This window comes from Camellia sinensis, chromosome 2 (genome assembly GCF_055761805.1).
Source record: "Camellia sinensis isolate YWXY chromosome 2, ASM5576180v1, whole genome shotgun sequence".
NCBI lineage: Eukaryota > Viridiplantae > Streptophyta > Magnoliopsida > Ericales > Theaceae > Camellia > Camellia sinensis.
Window position 1 is genome coordinate 75,016,415 of NC_138962.1, and position 18,761 is coordinate 75,035,175.

The window sequence follows — 18,761 nt, forward strand, 5'->3', positions numbered from 1 at the left end:
CCTGTTATCAATGAGATCCTGAATCTCATGACGTAATCGAAAGCACTAGTCGGTGTCATGACCATGCTGTTGATGAAAGGTGCAGTAGTTGGCTGGGTTATGGAAAACAGGGAGTCTGTCCGGTAGTGGCCGCGGCTCTAGGGGATTTAAGTGCCCTTTCTTCATCAAACCCCCAGAGCTTTGGATGGGGGCATGTATAGTGGAGTGAAGGTTTTTTGACCTCGGGGGGAATACTTGGTCGTTTGTGAGCTACTTCCGGACGCACCGATGAATAGTGTAGCGGCAAGGGTTCTTGGGGTGGTGGTGGTGGTGGTAACCATACCTACATCTGAAGATCTAGCAGCTACAGCACTGCTTGTGCCTGTATTTGTATTGCGGTTGAATGCCCTCTTGGGCTGTTCTCTCTCATGATCAATGAGGCCCTGTTTCATGGCGTCCTCGATTTGTACCTCTATCTCGTGTAGATCTGCAAAGGTGGGGAGGGGGAGGACGATCATCTTCTGCATGAGTTTGGGTTGGAGGTTGCGCACAACCATCCGAATATGATCTTTGTCAACAGGCCTAATGGTCATCATCGAGGCCTTAGCCCTCCAGCGGGTCACAAAATCGGAGAACCTAAGGCCTCGATGATGACCATCAGGCCATGTTTGACACTTCTTTACAAAAATCAGTTTTCTAAAACGACTTGCCAGATTTGGATTCTTTGGTGATTTATCGGTCTTACATTGCACTTTGCAAGATTAGATTCAGAACCGTGACATTGAATCTGAACTGTAGTAAGCCCAATGAATAAAACGGGATTTCCGCACCGATTTCGCTGCGCGGAGCTCCGGGACATCCAGGCACGTCTACAGCTGCCCTGTGTGTAGCTGAAGCTGAGGTTGCTCTGTGTTTGGGTTCAACTTAAGCTTATGATCCTTATCATTATTAACTTTTCATATGGAAGGACCATTCTTTAAAATGGTGTAAGATAATTCTATTAGTAATGTATTTATTATTATTTTCTTAGTTTAACTAAGTATGAGAATGAATAATTTGATAAAATAATCATTCTATTCTACTTTATTTTAATAAATCAAACACTATCCAATAGTATTGGATTACATTCACAAATCCTCTATCTTCTTTTTTAGCACAACCACATGCATTAATATTCTAAAATTATTTTATTGAATAATTTTCCAAGCAGGTTACAATCACACCCCAAGTCAATACCAAGTCAATTATATTGCTAAGTCTATTTTTGAATTAACGTAATGATCAGTGCACTTATGGACACGACTCATTAGCCAATGTGTTCCACATATTATTAGCCAATGTGTTCCACCCATTATTTTTGTGTCAATTGCTTTTATTGGTTAAGGGCCCAGCCAATTTTATTGTTTGAAATATTAATTAAAAATATATATATAAGTTCACTTTTTATATATCTTTTTTTTTTAATAATATGTAAAAGAGATAATTATTTGATAATTAAAAAACACATAAGAGACAGTATTGCCTTACATATTTTAATAAATTGTCACATTATTATGTTTAAAAAATAAGTATCACCACTCATATTAAATACAATATGGCAGATAAATATAGTTTGTAATACTCTGTTTATTACAATAAAGTTACAGACTCAAAATTCATATAGAAAAATTTATTCAAAAAAATAATATATAGTCTAAATTTAATCCTTATGCAGTGAGTTCACACATTTAAGTGGATTACACGTTATAATCCACTTTTTCCCTGTGAATATGTACTAATTCTGAGTTCCTAAAATATCTCATTTTATTAGCTTCGACCAACATCCGTGGTACAAGAAGATGGTGCGCTGGAAAATATAACGTGTGGGTATACAGCTCGAAACGTTTTGAAATTGGAAAGAACTTGAGAGTGATGATCACCAAGTGTGTGGATAAAATAGTTAATTAAGCAATATTAAATTTTATATATATATATATATATATATATGTATATAATACATACAATTGTACAAGTTTGATTAATCAAGATTTTCCACCTAAACATACCGATACTGAGACACTTGCGTTGATATTCAATCTTGATGTGGACAAACAAAATATTTTAGGGGTACTTACGTGTACGTCATAATAAGTAGACTTTTTGTTTAATGGACCTATGAAAAAAAATTTGTCATAAAAAAAATCACTATTATAAGTTTTAGTGACAATTTATAAAAATCATGACAAAAAAAAATCATTAATTGTCAATTTTTAGCAACATATATAAAAAATTGTCACAATAATTATTTTAGCGATAATTTTACCAAGACTTATTTTCAATAGGAGTTGATGGGAATTAAGTTCAACTATTAGGACATATTGATAATTTTTATGGAGAATAATCAATCTTAATGATGGTGTGTTTTTGTAAAGTTAAATTTATTGGAAATAATTTTATTTGCACATAATTTGTAATCGGATGGCATAATCATACGTGACCTCATATATTAGGGTGGAATCTATTAGATATGAGAAATTCGTAAACAAATAATAATTATAATAAAGAAATCTTCAATACAAACGTGGTATCACATTATCGCTATCATCATTCAATAATTTTTTACCATTTACCTTTTCATTACATTAAATTTTTATTCGAGAAACTCATTTTATGTGAAGGGATTATATTTAAGTTTGTGATCAAATTTATAGGGAGAAAAACTTTGGGTTGTGTAAAATCCTCACAAATCATAGAGGGTGTCCCTTTTAGCTTAGACATATACCATATGGACAAAGTTGGAAATTTCAAAATGAAGGAAGATCTTGGCTTCCCATACCTGTTATTCCTCTATATAACCACACCAATTCCAAGTTCGAAAAAACACCATTAATTCTTTATCCATGGCTACTCACCTTACCTTGTATGTTTGTCTCATTTCTCTAATAATCCCTCCATTCATTTCCATTTTGGCACAGTCCGACAATTACATAATCCACATGGACTTGTCTTCTATGCCCAAAGCCTTCTCTAGCCCCCATAGTTGGTACTTAGCCACCATTGCCTCCATTTTAGACGACACTAAAGCTCCCACCACCACCGCCGCCACTTCCACCACCTCTAAGCTCATCTATGGTTATGGTAATGTTATCCATGGTTTTAGTGCAAGTCTTTCTCCCTCCGAAATTGAAGCCGTTAAAACATCCCCCGGCTACGTTTCTTCGTATAGAGACATGCCGCTCAGAGTCGACACCACTCATTCCTCCCAATTTCTTGGCCTTAATTCGGTCTCGGGTGTGTGGCCCGTGGCGGACTATGGCAGAGACATCATAATTGGGCTTGTCGACTCAGGGATTTGGCCTGAGAGCAAGAGCTTCGACGACGATGGAATGACCAAAATTCCATCAAGATGGAAAGGAGAGTGTGAAATTGGCGCCCAATTTAACTCCTCAATGTGCAACAAGAAACTCATCGGAGCTCGATTCTTTAACAAAGGCCTACTTGCAAAATTCCCGAACTTGACAATTTCAGTGAACTCCACCCGCGACACGGACGGCCACGGCACCCACACCTCCTCCACGGCAGCAGGGAATTATGTGGAGGGTGTGTCCTATTTCGGCTATGCCCCGGGCACTGCTCGAGGCATAGCTCCGCGGGCCAGAGTGGCCATGTACAAGGCCTTCTAGGACGAAGGCTCGTACATGTCAGACTTTCTGGCGGCGATTGATCAGGCAATCGCGGACGGTGTCGATGTCATGTCCCTGTCTTTCGGCATTGATGGAATCCCGTTGTACGAAGACCCTATCGCCATAGCCACATTTGCAGCCTTAGAGAAGGGTATTTTTGTCTCTACATCTGCCGGAAATGAGGGACCATTGCTTAAGTCTCTTCACAATGGGACACCTTGGGTTCTCACTGTCGCTGCGGGTACCATTGACCGCAAATTCAGTGCTAATCTTACTCTTGACAATGGCATCACCGTCACAGGATCATCTCTTTATCCCGGAAATTCAACTTCTTCGACTCTTATTTTTATGAATACTTGTCACGATTTCAAAGAACTGAAAAAGATTGGGAACAAGATTGTGGTGTGCGAGGACAAGAACGATTCGCTAGCCGAACAAGTTTACAACGTTAAGAATGTAAATGTTACTGGTGGGATTTTCATAACGAACAACACCGACTTAGAATTCTTCATCCAGAGCACATTTCCAGCAGTGTTTTTAAATCTTCAGAATGGGAAAATTGTTCTAGACCACGTTAAAACAAGCGGTAACCCGAAAGGAACGATGGAATTTCAAGGAACCAGCCTCGGCACTAGGCCAGCGCCGAAAGTGGCTAGCTATAGCTCGAGAGGGCCGTCCCAGGCGTGCCCTTTTGTGCTCAAGCCGGACCTTATGGCTCCCGGATCACTAATCTTGGCCTCGTGGCCTCAAAAAATTCCGGTAGTGACTGATTTGAATTCGGTCGGGCAGCTTTTTAATAACTTCAATATTTTGTCAGGAACGTCCATGTCATGCCCGCATGCTGCTGGAATCGCGGCACTTCTGAAGGCGGCGAAACCCGAGTGGAGCCCCGCTGCCATCAGATCTGCCATGATGACAACATCATATTCGACAGACAATACTTTCAGCCCTATCCAAGATATTGGGAATGGTAAACCCGCCACTCCACTTGCCATCGGAGCTGGCCATGTCGATCCAAACAAGGCCTTAGACCCTGGACTCGTATACGATTTAAATACAGAAGATTACGTGAATCTTCTCTGTGCATTAAATTACACCACGAAGCAAATACATGCAATCACAAGGTCATCTTCTTATGTTTGTTCAAACCCATCTCTAGACCTGAACTACCCATCTTTCATAGCTTTCTTCAATGCAAATGACTCGCAATCGGATTTGAACACTGTAAAAGAGTTTCAAAGGACTTTGACTAATGTAGGAGAGAGAATGACAACTTATGTTTCAAAACTGAGTCCAATGGAGGGATTGAAAGTTAGGGTTGTGCCTGAGAAATTGGTTTTTACAGAGAGGTACGAGAAGCAAAGCTATAAGTTGGAGATAGAAGGTCCAAGATTGATGAAAGAGATGGTGGTATATGGTTCACTGAGTTGGGTGGAGGTTGGAGGAGGGAAACATGTAGTCAGAAGTCCCATAGTGGCAACAAGCATAAGTTCAGAACCACTTTGAGGGCAGAGGCAACTCATAACTTGTCTGCATCATCAACACACTTGATCATTTCCTTTCTTGAATAAAGTTTTTCTCTGTTTTTTTTTTTTTTTTTGGTCACATGGTAATTTTATTTGGTGAAGAAGATTTCAGACAAATGCATGGATGCAGAGTGATATCTGATAATCTTGATGGGAAGTGGCTTGACAAGTCACTTTCATATTGTTAAATGTGGGTAATTTTTCATATTTGTTAAGTAATTGATAAATAAATGATAATTTCTTAATATATGTTACGATTTTCATTTATTGAAAATATGACGTAGAAATGTTGGTTGCTAAATTAATTAAAATTTTAATTTATCTTTAAGTATTATTATTATCAGATAGGTATGAATAATTTTATTATTTATATCCTCAAAACATAAGTCAAACTAAACAAATAAATATCGGATTAACATAATCAAACTAAACATATAAAAGTTGGATTATTGTAATATGAGGGCAGAACTGTGACATGCTCATGCATACAGCTTCCTAGATAGAGCAGAAGATGGCGCAATTCCAAAACTCAATACTGAACAAATACAGCTAGAATTATTACTTATGGGACAACTTTCTCACTCTCTCGCACACAAGTTTATTTTCTGTCTCTTGTGCAGAGGGAAACCCATAATTTGATCATTTTGGATAAAAGCCACCTCATTTATTATACACTATCAAAGATAATTGTCCAATTATATGATATTCCAATACTATTCTAAAATATTATATTAACAATAATTAGATTAAATGATATTAAGATATGCATGACGTGGTATCAATATTGTATTAAAATTTTACTTAAAAAATAGATGTCACATGTATTAATAAATATGGATTTTATTATCTCCATGTCTAATATAAATATTTTTTCTTATAAAATAATCATATATATTCAAAATAAATACAAACTTCAATCAACCATTTTAATATCAATTTGGTATCAGATTGGTGTCTAACTAGAGGTTCACGAGTCTCCCCTTCAATGCATCCAAAAAATATATAATAATAATAATAATAATAATAATAATAATAATAATAATAATAATAAAAGAAAGAAAGAATAGTAGTGATCATGTCTTTTTCAAGTTTTTATTTCGTGACAATTTAATAAAGACAGAAAAAATATCATAGAATAATTTCAAAGATCATGTGAAAGTTAGAGGTATTCAAGAATTGTTTCTCCTGGACCACAAGCACGACAAGCAAACTTACTAGAAAATTATTCTATATATATACTCAACGAAAATATGTGTTTTCATGTATTACAAGTTATACTTTTATTTTAAGAGTATTCTTGTATTTAATAAGAGTAATATTATATGTATAAACATATATTTCTCATAAAATATGTATAATAAAATAATGTGGCCTTTTATAATCATTTTATTTTAACAATAATGTTAGGGACTCAGAAAATTTGTCCCAAAAAATTTCAAAAAAAGTACTCCCCCGTCTCAAAATATTAGTCCCTTATTCTATTTTTTATTGTTCCAAAATATTAGTCTCTTTTTAAAAGTCAAGTACAAAAATAATATAAATTTCCTATTTTGCCATTCTTTTAAATTAATAAACAATATGAAAAGTACAATTATGACATTGATATTCTCAAAAAATGTACTATCAAAAGGGTAATTTTGGAAAATTAACTTTTTTTAAATGCAATAATTGTACTACCAAAAAAAGTTGGATTCCCTAAAAAGGATCATTATTTTGGGACAGAGGGAGTATTATGATTGTGGGAGCCGAAAATAAGTTATACTTGAAAATGGCAAATAGAGCATCCGAACCCGTCTAAGATGGGCCAAATAAGGCCGCTAGACTATGTCATTACCGAATAAACGTCCAAATCAACATGAAAATGTCAGGGAGCACTGAATAGCAGGTACTTGTGCTGAACAATAGAGCCGAGTGAGTTGGGCAAGTCGGCATGACCCCATTAAGTGGGACCAGACTATCCCTTTCAAGGAAGTATAGTAGGGGATGGGCCCTGACAGAATGATAATGAAGGGCTAAGCTGCATGGAATAAAGATCAATGAGAATAACTCTATAATAATAATAAAAAAAATAAAAAAAATAAAAAATAAAAAGAGAAAAAGAAGGGAGGCTGGAGAAACATGGAGGAAAAAAAAAAAAAAAAAACCTTGAACCTCGAGAAATCAAAAAAACACCAATCTTTCTACAGAAACCAACTTATCCGTCAGAGTGCTAATTATGGCACTACCGTCCAGAGTTTTATTTCCATTTTAGGTAACAGCTATGAAGATCCTACAAGGGTTTGTTTGGATAGAAGGAGTATTACATAATCACTTACTCACAATTGACGCCGTCTGTGGGAATACTCAATTCATCCATAGCAAACCCAAACCAAGATCCTCCAGTCATTGGAGTTGATAATGCTACAGCAGAGGTAACTTCGGCTCTAGAAGAAATCACCACAAGGAGGTCTCTGAATTTTGATCTGCTAACCCTATTTCAGCCATCAACATCTACAGAGGAAGTCATGCAAAACTGAATGAGTTAAATGCAGCATAGTGAACAGCATCTCGAAGACACAGCATCAGAGAACGAGTGCTTGCGTCGGGAGTTGGCAAATTCCCAACAACCGCCACCTTCCCGCAAGCGCGGTCAGTCGCCAGGAATGTAGAAGAAACGACAACGTTAGTATCGAGGGCACGGTAACAGTACATCAGATTTCTCTTGGGAAAAAGCCAAAAAGTGAGGCCAGTTAGATGTGTCTAGCTCATCAAATGGAGGCAGTCCTCCGCAAGTGCAATATAGACGTGAAAAGAGAGACGATGATTCAAATTTAGAGGACAAGCATGATCCTTTCATATAACGTATTCCCAAGGCTGTATTGCCTAAGAAGTTTAAAGAACCATCAATCACTCTCTAAGATGGAAAGTCAGACCCCACGGATTACGTTCGTTATTACAAGCAAACAATGACACTACATAGAGACGACGAGGCACTCATGTGCCGGATAATCCCCAGTAGTTTAGGACCACTCGTTGTCAGATGGTATTACAAGCTTGGGCCGACTTCGATGAAGAGTTTCCATCAACTCCAAAAATCCTTCAAGGCTAGATTCATTACCAATGAAACCCAGCCGAAACAAGCAAACTCTTTGTGGGCAATGAAAATTAAGCCAAGCGAGACTTTGCGTGAGTACTCAGCACAATATTAGGAGTGCTTTAATTTAGTAGATGACGATTACAACGATTCCATAGCATTCACTGCCTCCACGATTTTTGTAAAGAAATGCCGAACATGGACTGCTTTGCCAGATACAGAGTCGCCACCTAAATATTTTGTTTTGTGAGAAATTTAGGAAACCCTGACTCGTGCCTAAGGCCACGTGTCCGTCATCACCAAAGTTGCCTCGGCTCGGGAACTTGGGTACGAGAGGGGAAGGTCATGCAATGAGCACCCCCGCTCGCCCGATCAAAGATCAGCCTATACTAAGCCTGATATATTATTTTTGAAAACGCATGTGCTCTTATTCCGGTTAATTAGTTAATCTTACTACGTGATGCGCACAACATACAAGTATAGACTAGATCGCCTAATTTGGAACAAAACATTGCATATCTGTTTGTTTGAAAATAGTTTGAAGTTTGCTACTCGCAAGTAGGCTAAATCGAGGATTTCAATGAATTGTTCCAATTCAAGTAATCCAACCTTCATCCACATGCATTCAGGCAGTTAAACACTTAAGCACGTAGCCTCATGACAAGCATGCTATACATGACAATCAATAACACACGCAGTATGCTAAAGCGTAAACACTCACAGTGTACTCCGAGCCAAAATAGAGAACTAGTTAGAAATCAATGCATGATCCTAGTTCATGTTAAGATGGCTAATGTAACACATACAAGATGCAACTAGAAATAGGCTCGCCTATTCTAAGATGGCATATGAAATGCAACAATTGATACATGTATTCAACTTAGAATTGAAATACGATGCAGTTTGTATGATGCACTGAACCCGGTGCATGCAAGACAGATGAATGTATGCACGCATGCAGCACAAGGATGCTAATTGAAACATGTCCTATAACTAACCATCAAAAGTAGGTAAGTAAAAGAGAGAAAGACGTGGGGTTGGAAGACATTCACACACGCACGCACATTTATTACAAAATTCGCCCTCTCGACGGAGGGTCCGAATGAATACGCTAAGTTAGCTATGCTAAGCTATTCTAATTAATCTAATAATTTAATTAGACTAATTATTACACAACCAAATTGAATAACTAGCTACAACTAATTATTACAAAACTTTAACTAATTAACAAATTAATTAAGTTACAAAATCGAATGCTAATTAACAAATAAAGCATTAAAAATAAGCTGCACCAGCTCTGTTTGAAGAAATTAAAGATGCATGCTCGATTCCCGTTCTGAAAGCTCTCCAAATGCTCTTTAAAGGCTATGTCTGCAGGGTGTCCTTGAGAACTAGCTGCTGGATCTTACCAAAAACATGCTGGGGAGTGCACCAGTGGCCTGCCGGCCATAAGGAGCTACTGCCGACCACACTGCTGACCAAGGATGCATTCTGCCGGCCAAGGATGAGGGGGGTGCCAGCCAACAATGAGAGGGTGTCGGCCACTAGTATGCTGTGGCACCAAGCTGCAGCAGAGCACAAAATAGAGGAAATGGAGGGTCTCCCAAGGATATGTACGCACTATGCCACCCCATATCACCTCGAAACATCAAGGGAGAGGCATAATCGGATCCAAGACCATCAATCACGCATCTCAATGCATGATAGCCAAAGATCCAACTTGTGCAATTTAATGTAAAATGAATGCACAAAAACACATAAAATGCCTAGAACTCTATCATACATTGTCAAGAGCGTCGGCGACCGAGAATTATGGCGCGTTTCATCACTTGAAGTATGAAATGTCCCTCGTTTCTCGTGCTCGAATTAATACTTAATCCAAACAACAATGCAACACAAGCATGGCAAACATACAATATGACTTAAGCATGTAAACATGTAACTACATGGCATACTCAATGCAATGCGACCTAAGCATACACAATGCAAAGTATAAGGCATACAAAATGCGATGAACATGGCACACACCATGCGATGTAATAAAAGCATGCAAACAACATACGATCAAACATGCTCGATGGACTTAAACCAAAATGGACATACCTCGATCGTGTCTAAATTAGTGGCCAATAGTGTTGAAATGATGGTATGAAAAGCATGAAAAGGCAAGACAAACATGCATGCCAATCGGCTCAAGGATTAAGGCACAAAGATGCAACTCTTGAGCACACTTAAAGAATGACAAGCATGGATATATGACAGCACCATAAGTTCTGAAAAACATGCATGGAATGGTGCCAAACCACCCTAGCAAGACGAGCATAGCATGCAAGAAAGCTCAAAGCTTGAAACTAGCTAAGCGACTTGAGCCATGGCTATACAAGGCAAGCCTCAAAGGGACAAGAGCATTCAAAACAGTTCCAAGGCAGGTCAAGGTGAGACTAAAAACATGCTTGAACCTAGCCAATACAAGCTAGAACAAAAGGCCAAAAACATGAAGCATGCAAGGCTACAAAAGGGGGATTACACTATACCTATTAAAACCAAACATGGCATGACCTGGACAACATAAAATAGACTTACATCATGATACAACAAGACCAAAATACACTGATATGATGACCCAAAGGCTTAGGCTTAATGGCATGCACAATAATTCATTGTTGAGGCATAAAGAGCCAAACCTCCAAGGCATTGAAAGCACGACAAAGGCAAGTGTATGACCATGGAATATGCACTAATATAACACTCCAAAATGATGCCAAAGCATGCAAATATCACAAGTTAAGCATGCAAGCTCCCTTAAAACTCAAGGCTAGTCAAAGCATTTGCACTATAGCTATACAAAACATGAGTGATATGACCATGGTGGCCCAAAATTGTCCTAAAATAGTCAAAAATATGAATAAAATCATGCTGGAGCATAGCCAAAATATGCTAGAATGATAAGCCGGAACATCAGGCACACAAGGCTAGTAAGCAAGATTTGCACTACAAGTACATGAACCACTCAAGAGACAACCAAACCAGCCCAAAACAGAGTTATGACATGTCAAATGATGAACAAAAACCTACTGAAATGAAGCCAACACAAGCAAGAAAGACATGCTACTTTGATGAGCCACAAAGAGGATTACACTACACATACAAGAAGCATGCATAAAGTGACCAAACCAGCCATGGACAGAGTAAAGGCAGGTCCTAAAAGTCACAAAAAAGTTGAAATCAAGGCCTAAAATAATATGCAAGGATGACCAAAATAAGATAGAAATAAATGCTAAAAAGGGGAATATACTCACCCTTGAAGCTCAACTTCGAAACCAGCAACCTCAGGGGTCGAAAACCAACTTTCAGAGCTCAAATAACACTCTCAAGAACCTCAACTCAAAGATGGTGGTGTATCACTAGGTGTTGTAGTGCAAAAGTGAAAGAAAAATGGACTTTAGAGCACAAACAAACACAATATAGAGAGAGAGAATGAGAAATATAGAGAGAGAGAGAGATACAACTTCTCCAAAATTACTGAACCTCTGTAAGGAAGGAAGAGCCTCTCTTTATACAGAAGAATGCCAAGCAAATCTTGTTCAACAAGCTTGGAAAGGGCTTCATGAATGAAAACTAGTTGGCTCAAAAGATCTGGCGTGAAATCTGCTGAGACAAAGGGTTCTGCTGGCCATCAGTAGTGGCCGGCAATGCCTCATTGATGGCCGGCAGGCTTCATCAATAGCAGGCTGGGGAAAATACATGGCCGGCAGTGCCAAACAGTGGCCGACAGTGCACTATGAGAAACATGCTGGAAGGACCAACACATGGTCCAAAAATGGGGCAAAAAGGGTACAGGGTTTGGAAAGCTCAAACCTGTGACGTTCCGCCGCGAAAGTCGAGTACTCGATGAGCAATCGAACTTGTGGTTGGATGTACCTGCAAGCACAACCAAGTCTTGAGGACGGTCAAAAATGGGGTGTCTACAGCAGTCTCAGATAAGGATGCAGTTGCAGTCCACAATCACAGCAAAGACCAGCCTTAGCCATAATCAGAGATACAGTAGCTGCAGAAGCAACAGTTACAGTCAAGCTATCTCAGAACTGTCTCAGAGCAAGTTGTTAGTTTGTTAGAACTATAGTTAGGTAGTTATGGTTAGGTTATGTTAGATAGTTAGCAGTTATGGTTAAGTCATTGAACTTGTAAATAATATCTTGAATTCTCTCTGTAGTTTGTATTGAATATATTGAATCACTTTTTCTTTATGGTATAAGAGCATGTAAAGCTCCTACGAGCATAGATTTCTAGAGATCCTTTCATGGCTACTCTCAATTCTACACCATTAGATTCTTCAAGTACTATAAATTCTTCTACTTCTCTTCTTTCAAACCTTACACTACTGACCTCAAATCTAAATTCATTTGTGACTACAAAGCTTGATTCAAGCAATTATATTGTATGGAAAAGCCAATTTTATAACATCTTGAAAGCTACAAAGCTTCTCGACTATATTGATGGATCAGAGGTATGTCCATCATCTGTGATTCTTGATTCCAACAATCATGAAAGTCTGAATTCGAATTATACATAGTGGATCACCATTGATTCTCACCTTCTAAGTTGTATCACATCAACTTTATCTCCATCAGTTTACACATCTGTAATTCACTATTACACAAGTCATGAGGTCTGGACTGTTCTTGCCAAACGATTCACTTCTCTTTTGTGATCTCATATCCATCAATTAAAGAATAAACTCAGTCGACTTGTTAAGAAAGGCTTAACAATGGAAGATTACTTAAGTCAATTCAATGCCATTTCAAATCAACTTGCTTTGGCATTATCACCTGTTGATGATGAGGATTTAGTCCTCTTAGTTCTAAATGGTTTACCAGATGAATACAATCCTTTTAAGACTACTATTAGAGCTAGATCTGATCCTGTTTATATGGAGGATTTATCCTCTTTGCTATATTATGAATCTATTCATATTGAATTTTCTCTTAAGCAATCACATGCCCCAGAGACTCCCTTTGCATATTCTGCAACTCAAGGTTCCTACAGAGGAAGCTATAGAGGTTCCTTTCGAGGTAAAGGTTCTTCAAGAGGTAGATTTAGAAGAAGTTCATAGGCTGGTAAATATCACAGAGGAGGATCACAGAATAGTCAATATCACAATGAACCATACAGCTTTGGACTGTTGGTTCAGAATGGAATCCTCTTTTTAGCATTCTGACACACCTGCTCCAACAACATCACATTCAATGAATTCTAATGCCTATGTTGCTTCAGCCACAGCTCCATATGTAACATCATCTTCTTTCTCATCCATCACTGGTTTGTAAGCTTCACAAAGCTCTCTATGGCTCAAAACAAGCTCCAAGAGCTTGGTTTTCCACATTCTCCTCATTTCTTCTATCTCCTGATTTTATTCCAAGTCACTGTGATTCTTCTCCATTTGTTAAGGCAACTTCTACTTCTATTACTGTTCTTCTTGTCTATGTTGATGACATTCTTCTCACTGGAAGTGATCCGCTCTATATCTCTACTCTTATTGACCAAATGCATTATGCATTTTTTATGAAGGAGCTTGATTTTCTCAATTATTTCCTTGGCATTTCTGTCACTTCTTCTCTTGGCTATGTTTTGTCTTAGCAAAAATATGCTTCAGATATCTTAGCTAAGGCCGGTATAAGTGATTGCAAATCTTATGCTTCTCCTATGGCCACTAAGGTTGCTAGTCCAGTTGTTGATGATCCTCTTTTTTCTCAGCCCAGTCTTTACAGAAGTTTAGTGAGAGCCCTTCAGTATCTTACAATCACTAGGCTTGATCTTAGTTTTGTTCTCAACCATCTTTGTCAATTTATGCAAAATCCTTTGCACAATCATTTTATAGTTGTAAAAAGACTTCTCAGATATCTTAAAGGCACATTGCATCATGGCCTTTACTTTACCAGTGGTCCTCTTGTTCTTAATTCTTTCTCAAATTCAAATTGGGCTGGCAATATTCTTGATAGAAGATCTACTATAGGGTATTGTATCTTTCTTGGTCCAAATCTGGTTTCTTGCTGTGCTAAAAAGCAACCTACCGTATCCAGGTCTTCTTCAAAGATAGAATACAGAGCTTTAGTTCAGGTTTCTACAGAGTTAAGCTGGCTGGGCATGCTTCTTGCTAATCTTCAGGTGCCTGGCCTGTTTTTGTTCCAACACTCTGGTGTGATAATTTGTCTACTATAGCTTTGGCTCATAATCCAATTTTGCATGTCAGGACCAAGCATATTGAAGTGGATTGTCATTATGTAAGAGAAAGAGTGGCTGCTAAGAAGCTTGTCATTTGTCATATTGCTTCTATTGACCAACTTGCCAATATTCTCACAAAACGACTTTCAGTCTCTATGTTTTCCTACTTGCACCCAGAGCTGAACCCAGACATAGGGCAACCTCAGCTTCAGCTACGCACAGGGCAACCTCAACCAAGGATCCATCCGCAGTCCACAATCACAGCAAAGACCAAGGTTGCAACCTTAGCCATAATCAAAGATACAACATCTACAGAAGCAGCAACTACAATCAAGCTATCTTAGAACTGTCTCAGAGCAAGTTGTTAGTTTGTTAGAACTTTTTTTTGATCGGCAAAAGAAATTCTTTATTGATGAACGCAAGCAAAAGATACAGGACATCAATAAAGAGGAGCTTGGAGCTAACTGAAGCTCCAAGCTCCAGTTAGTTTGTTAGAACTATAGTTAGGTAGTTATGGTTAGGTTAGGTAAGATAGTTAGTAGTTATGGTTGAGTCATTAAACCTGTATATAAAATCTTGAGTTCTCTTTGTAGTTTGTATTGAATATATTGAATCACTTTTTCTTTAAATAAGTCACTATTTCATTTCGTTCTCACTCATTTCACTAGTCATTACATCAATTCAAAATATTGACTTGCAATAAAATTGACTTGGGGTGTGATCGTAAGAAGATAGAGGATTTGTGATCGTCATTTAGGTGGTGTTTGATTTATTGAAATAAAGTAGAATAGAATGATCATTCTATCAAATTATTTATTCTTATATTTAGTTAAAATAAAAAAAATAATAACAAATGTATTACAAATAGAATTATCTGATACCATTTTAACATTTCATAGAAAATGTTACGAAAAATTCTGTGTCATTTCAATCGACAAAGTAGAACATTAAGTGTTATGAAAAAACTGGAGGACCTGTGAAGGTAATCAAAGAAACTGGAAATCTTTTTGGAAAGAATATGAATTATTGTGGTAATCTAACACTATTAATCCTCCATTTTTTACTCTCACGAATGTATGTAATCTAATACGGAAAATTATAAAATATTTCTGAAATATCACGCTTTCGTACTTCTAACCAATCATTATTTATTATGCCTCTTTATAGCTCTTAATCATCCAATACAATATCTCACTTACTCATCTTTTTCATCAATTACAATAATATAGAGTATCACGTATTATAAATTATTGAATAATTATCCATCTAATACTATTAAAATTTTAAATTACTAATTCAACTTTTAAGCAATTCTTACATAAAAGTCGTTGTTCTGTTCAGTGCCGGACCAGGTGTCTTGGCTCCAATTTGGCAGAAGGGCCCATTTTGTGTAATGTCCATATGATATGCCCCTATTTGTTGAGTTTTGTTAATAGTGTTTTAAAAATATTGATTAACAAAATTTAAAATATTATTTTATGACACTTTTATAAATAATTTATCTATATTTCAAATTTTAAATAATTGCCTTCAGGGTAAATGTTAATAAAATTCATATTTAATTATATATGTCCAATAGTTGTATGGGTTGTAGTTACAAAATATTAGTTAAGATTCTTTCCAACAGAATTAAAATGGTCCTCCCTCATATTATTGATGAAACTTAATTAGCTTTTGTAAAAGACCAAAAAAAAAAAAAGAAAAGAAAAAGAAAGAGGTGAATCTTAGCTTTATAAGAGAAAAAGAAAGGAAAATCTTAGAGGGGATCTTGATTGCTATAGAAACAATAATGCTTGAGATCACTAAAAGTGGTGCTCTAAAAACACCACTAGTGATGTGGTAGTAGACGGGACCCACTGCTTGTGTCTTGTTTTTTATTTATTTATTTATTTAAAGTGCTTGCCAACTCATTAGTGGTACTTTAGAGCACCTTTTTTAGTGAGATGTATCATTACCCCTATAAAAATTGTAAAATTGTGAAAAAATAATATTAAAAAAAGATTAATTTTAAAGCTTGACTTCGAAAAAGATTTTGATTGTGTCAATTGGCAATTTTTACAGTGCATGATGCAAGGCTTTGGGTTTTGGAAAATAAATGGAATAGGTGGATTAAGGTCCACGTTTTTACTGTCACAATTTTTGTCCTATTTGTCACTTCAGTCCTAAATTTTTTCTATTGTCACAAGCTTTAATTATCCTTTTATTTTTTATTTTTTTAAAATTAAAATCATGATGATTTTTTTTAAAGAAATATTGTTTTGATTTTAAAAGTTTTCTAAAACATTACGATTTTATGATGATGGTTTAAATTTGTTTTACAATTTAAAATTTTAAAAAAGTTCATACAAATAAGAGAAAAGTTAAATTCACTTGGCTCCCAATAGGCTCCTTAAAAGTAGTTGCAAGTGTCAATGCAACAGGGAGGGAGGGGGGAATTGTATTTACACAAAAAAATAAAAAATAAAAAAATAAATTAAGTGAGTCTAAATTTTTAGTAAATCTTTTTAAATTATTTAGAGTTATAATATATTCTCAGTAAATCTAATTTTTTTTCCCCCTCAAATTATCCTTTTGAGGTAAACCCAAATAAAATAAATTAAAAAGTTTAAATTACTTTTGAAGATTTTTTTTTTTTTTTTTTTCACATACATATAGGGAATCTGACATCAGCGAAGGCAGCACCGGCAAAGGAGAACAACGAAGAAGGACGAAGAAGGAGAAGGAGAAGGAGAGGGTGAATTTCGCGTTTGGACTTTTAGAATCAAACAAAGTGAATTTGTTCGGTTATGAAAGTTCAAACAATAGTGACGAAAAACAAGTTGAATATTTGCTTTTATATTAAAAAAAATGCAGAAATCAATAATTGTATTTTGAAATTTATGTGAATACTTACATCCCCTTTGATAAGTTGTTTCAAAAAACTATTTGATTATTACTCTTATCCATTGTTTGATTTTGTTCAAATTTTCTTCTATTTGCAAGTAACAATATGATAAAAAACAATGATATTGATGATAATAGTGAGTTTTGGTGTTGCGGATTAGAGTTTTGGAATCAGGAAGAAGAAGAAAAAAAATTAGAACTTGGAAAAGAACATGAAGAGATTTGAATAAGAAGAAGGGTTTGTGTCATGACCCGAACCCGTCCCTATGGGTTAAGGTCATAACTGGCCGGTAATCAAAAGACTACCTATGACCTCTGACAAACCAAACACACATTATCATAGTAAAGGGGCCAAACAGAAGCACTCTAAAAAAAAAATTTGTCCATTGAACTGTGCTTACATGGCATACCAAAAGCATTTCCACATGTATATTAATAACTCACACCAAGAACCAAATTAAAAATCTCATGCATCTAGGATCATACATACATATGGCTAGCCAAACAAAAGGTTTATATCCATAGGTGATCCAACGAATCCATCAAGGTAGCAAAAGAATAAAACAAAAGGACAAAAACGGAGTCTCATACATGAGACATCCAGGCTGACTCCACAAAATTTGGACTTCTCTTACAAGCTTTACTGAGGCTGGGGTTGGACATCTCTTTGCTCACCTACATACACATAAATAAGAGTGAGCGAAAGCCCAGTGAATAATGCCAAAGTAAAGAGGTTATGCGAATAGAAGTTCTCTAATAAGTGATATCCTTGTCAATCACTTCAAACGGCCTTAGGCCCATCCATATTTCTATCAAATGTATCAAATGGCCTTGGGCTCAATCATATCAAATGGCCTCAGGCCCAATTCATTCTTGTCAAATGGCCTCGAGCCCAATTCATTTTGAACAAACGGCCTCGGGCCCAATTTGTGCTTATCAAACGGCCTCGGGCCCAATTCATTCTTAACAAATGGCCTCGGGCCCAATTCATTCTTATCAAACGGCCTCGGGCCCAATCATGTCAAACGGCCTCAGGCCCAATTCATAAAAAACGGCCTTAGGTTCAATTCATTCGTATTTATATTTATGTGCATTTCATATTTGTGGTCATAATCGTATTCGTATTCAAACGACTTTCATCCCAATACATTTTTCCTCGTAACGCCTTATACAAACATTAATCATAATGAATACTCATTCACAAATCAACAAATCCATGAAAATTGTACAAAAGTAACATTTGAAAAGTAGCATACTTGAAGGTATCTTTACTAAGATATTACTTACAGTGTTCCATCGATGAATTTGTCCTCGTGCTTGACCCTATGTAGACCGCCCGAAACTCCGCTCTGCGCGCTAGGGCGCGAATTGTAGTTCTAGCTACTACAGTTCGGACTCATGTCACGGTTCTGAATC

The 18,761-nt window shown here is 36.8% G+C and overlaps 1 protein-coding gene across 1 annotated transcript; it reads left to right on the top strand.

The window, feature by feature from the left end:
• Window positions 1–2,679: 2,679 nt before the first annotated feature.
• Window positions 2,680–5,416, top strand: LOC114305514 (subtilisin-like protease SBT3). Its single transcript, XM_082914849.1, is given in 1 exon segment — window positions 2,680–5,416. A coding segment is annotated over 1 exon segment (2,289 nt). The 5' UTR covers window positions 2,680–2,858; the 3' UTR covers window positions 5,148–5,416.
• The last annotated feature ends 13,345 nt before the right edge of the window (window positions 5,417–18,761 follow it).